General features: G+C 42.6%; 1 protein-coding gene across 1 annotated transcript in view; it reads right to left on the bottom strand.

Moving 5' to 3' along the window:
- reck (reversion-inducing-cysteine-rich protein with kazal motifs) overlaps positions 1-964 on the bottom strand; it is a 25,839-nt gene extending 24,875 nt beyond the window's left edge. Inside the window, 1 exon segment of the mRNA XM_035656134.1 lies at positions 781-964. Coding sequence (XP_035512027.1) covers positions 781-964 — 184 coding nt within the window.
- Between the last annotated feature and the right edge of the window lie 1,730 nt (positions 965-2,694).

Raw genomic sequence — 2,694 nt, 5'->3', positions numbered from 1 at the left:
TAGTGCCAGTTTACCAAAATGTAAACAAATATAGGCTTGAAAGAAAACTAACTGTGCAGGTCAGGACAGGCAGGGGATTGGATCAATCATCTGTCTATCACAGGGGAACCTCAACTTACCTACCTGTAGCAGACATTATAACAACCCAGTTGAGGAGCTTCTACAGGGTCTATCTCTCATGATGGCTTTAATTTTTTTCTGTCTTCATATTGGTTCCCAAACGGGCCTATATGCTGGTTTTAGCATGTTTCTCCAGATTAGCGAAAACAACTTTGGACTTTCTATATTTGCACAATTTGTTTTTTTTTTAAATCACACTGAGCTGACAAGTGGTTTCTCCTGCAAAATCTCAGAGATCCACTTTAAAATACAAGGACCAGCAAGTTTGCTGAAGAATAGTAGGTACATGTAATTTTGGCTGTATTTTTTGGGAGGAGGGTGACAACATTAGCCATACAATTTTACTGACCAGCAGAGGTGATGTTAAAAACACCCTGCTAAACTAAATCCAGTCAGAATGGGGTTTATCTTTACATTTTGGTTAGCTCTCTGAGTAAATCTGGCTAGCTTGAATCTAGCAATAACCTTGACAGCCAGCATCAGAGTACTTTTGTTACTTAATGGGTGAATGAACAACAGACATTTTGACTTGTCACAGCAGGTGTAGCAACTTTTGGAATGTAATGCAACAATTAATGATCCCTGTGTTTGACGAGTCAAAATATCTGTCAACATTGGTCAAAGGTCAGTTACTACCGGGTAGTAACTTGTCACTTGTACAATGGTAGTAGTACACATACTTGCATATGACACTCCCTCTGGACTTGCTGTGGCAGGGTTTGATCTGCAGGGAACAGGCCACGGCCTTCCACATGTCCGGCAGACACTTTCTGATGTCCAGCACGGGGATGTTCATGAAGGGCATCTTGATTGTCCCATTGGACCACAGCTTGATGTCGTTCATGGCGCCCTGGTCTGACTGTATGTTACAGCTGCGGAACAGCTCTGTCGGTCTGTGGACACGTGAAATAAAAGTTGGTTTCTATTTAAAAAATTAAAAATAATATGAAATGATTTACAAATATGTGCTCAGAACAAAAGCAGCACTGCGGCTGTTTGCAGGACGAGGTGTGCTGGAAACTGTAGCCTTGTAGGCCTTACAGAGGGAGCTCAAGTCCCTCTGGGTAATGTGAGGACTGTTTTCCCCTTCCACTGCACCAGGAAGTGTCTTTGATGTCTGATTGGTGGGTTTGGTCTCAAGTGAGTCAGCTAATTGGTGGTTTAAAGCGAGAAGATTCCAGGCAAAAGTCCTGGGTGTGGTTCCATCATTTGCTGCTGATGAGTGGATGCTTTGTTTATCTTGAAGCAACTGTGTGTGTGTGTGTGTGTGTGTGTGTGTAAAACCCTGGATGCTTAACTTGATTTAAGCCCAAAATGGTGGTTTTCCTTCAAAACCAAAGCTAAATGTGGCAACCAGCTAATTCTTACTAAGGGCAACTCACTAAAGCTCTTTCCCTACTTCAGTAATGGAGGATGGCAGTTCAGTCAGGCCTGCTGCAGTGCATACAATCAGGGTTCTTCATCTTTGTTTCAAATAAAGTTCCAAAGGATACATGCAGTCCTTTTTTTCAGGCTTAGAAGAACAAAACCCATCTATCACAACTTTACTGTTCTATTTTGTTTTGCCTTCCTTTAAGGCAGCAATTTGTTTTTATTGATTTCCAATGAGGTATGAAAATCAAATTGTTAACACATTACATCTGCTTGTACTGTTGACAATGTTGCATTGTACTGCATTACTATCTAGATAAACAGATAGCCTTTATTGTCCAGGAGGGAAATTTGTTTTCACTATCTGCATGTTAGAGGTGTATGGTAGAGGTATGGCCAAATGCAGTGGCGGTTCTATCTTGAATGACACCCTGGGCAAGACCCCCTTCGAGTGAGCGAGATGTGACTGACTTACAGTGGATCCCCCGTTCCCCCCCTTGTCTGTTCCATTAGGGAGACCCAGAGGTGAACTGTCCCCCGCCATGTCCATCATGTGATGAAAAAAAATGTAAATGTTTTCCCAGTTTTCCATTATGGGTTCAGTGTGCTCCAGATGTGGAGTGCTTGTCAGTCTGTTGAACAGCGTCTGAATCCCACAAAGGCACCCACTTCAAGCAGTGACTGGCCAGGTGGGTGGAGGTGTGAAGGTACTTTTTCTCTCTGTTTCAATCTTGCAATACTATGAATGTCTCCAAAGATAGACTGTCTGAAAGTGTATGCTGTTATCCCCATTTTTATGATTCATTGCATCAAGACTTCAAAAACAAACAAAAGACACTGAAGACTTCCTGAAGAATCATTCTTCCATTTGTTAGGTGACTGTTGTCATGTGTCACAGAGATTGGCTTTACCCAGCCCTTTTTGCACTTTGCGCTGCTGCTCACACGGTCTGTGCACTCAGACCTACTTCTTTGTGCTTGTCGTTGTGTGATTAAAATAGGGAGTTCATGGAGAGAGACTAGGGAGGCATTGGGAAACAGACAGAGGGAGGCTATGATCTGAGGCCCTGCACACTCTAAACCACTTTTGCCTCATACATGGTGACACAATACCCTCTACAAACATTAATTTCAAGCATAATAAGCCTCCTAGAATCCCCAATTATAAGACTGTTTGAGGGCAACTGTCCAAATGCACCATCAC

Source organism: Morone saxatilis, unplaced genomic scaffold (genome assembly GCF_004916995.1).
Source record: "Morone saxatilis isolate NCDOM2014 unplaced genomic scaffold, NCSU_SB_2.0 Contig0, whole genome shotgun sequence".
NCBI classification, from domain to species: Eukaryota; Metazoa; Chordata; class Actinopteri; family Moronidae; genus Morone; species Morone saxatilis.
The sequence above is the reverse complement of the archived record's forward strand: the minus strand, read 5'-3'. Positions and strand labels throughout refer to the sequence as shown.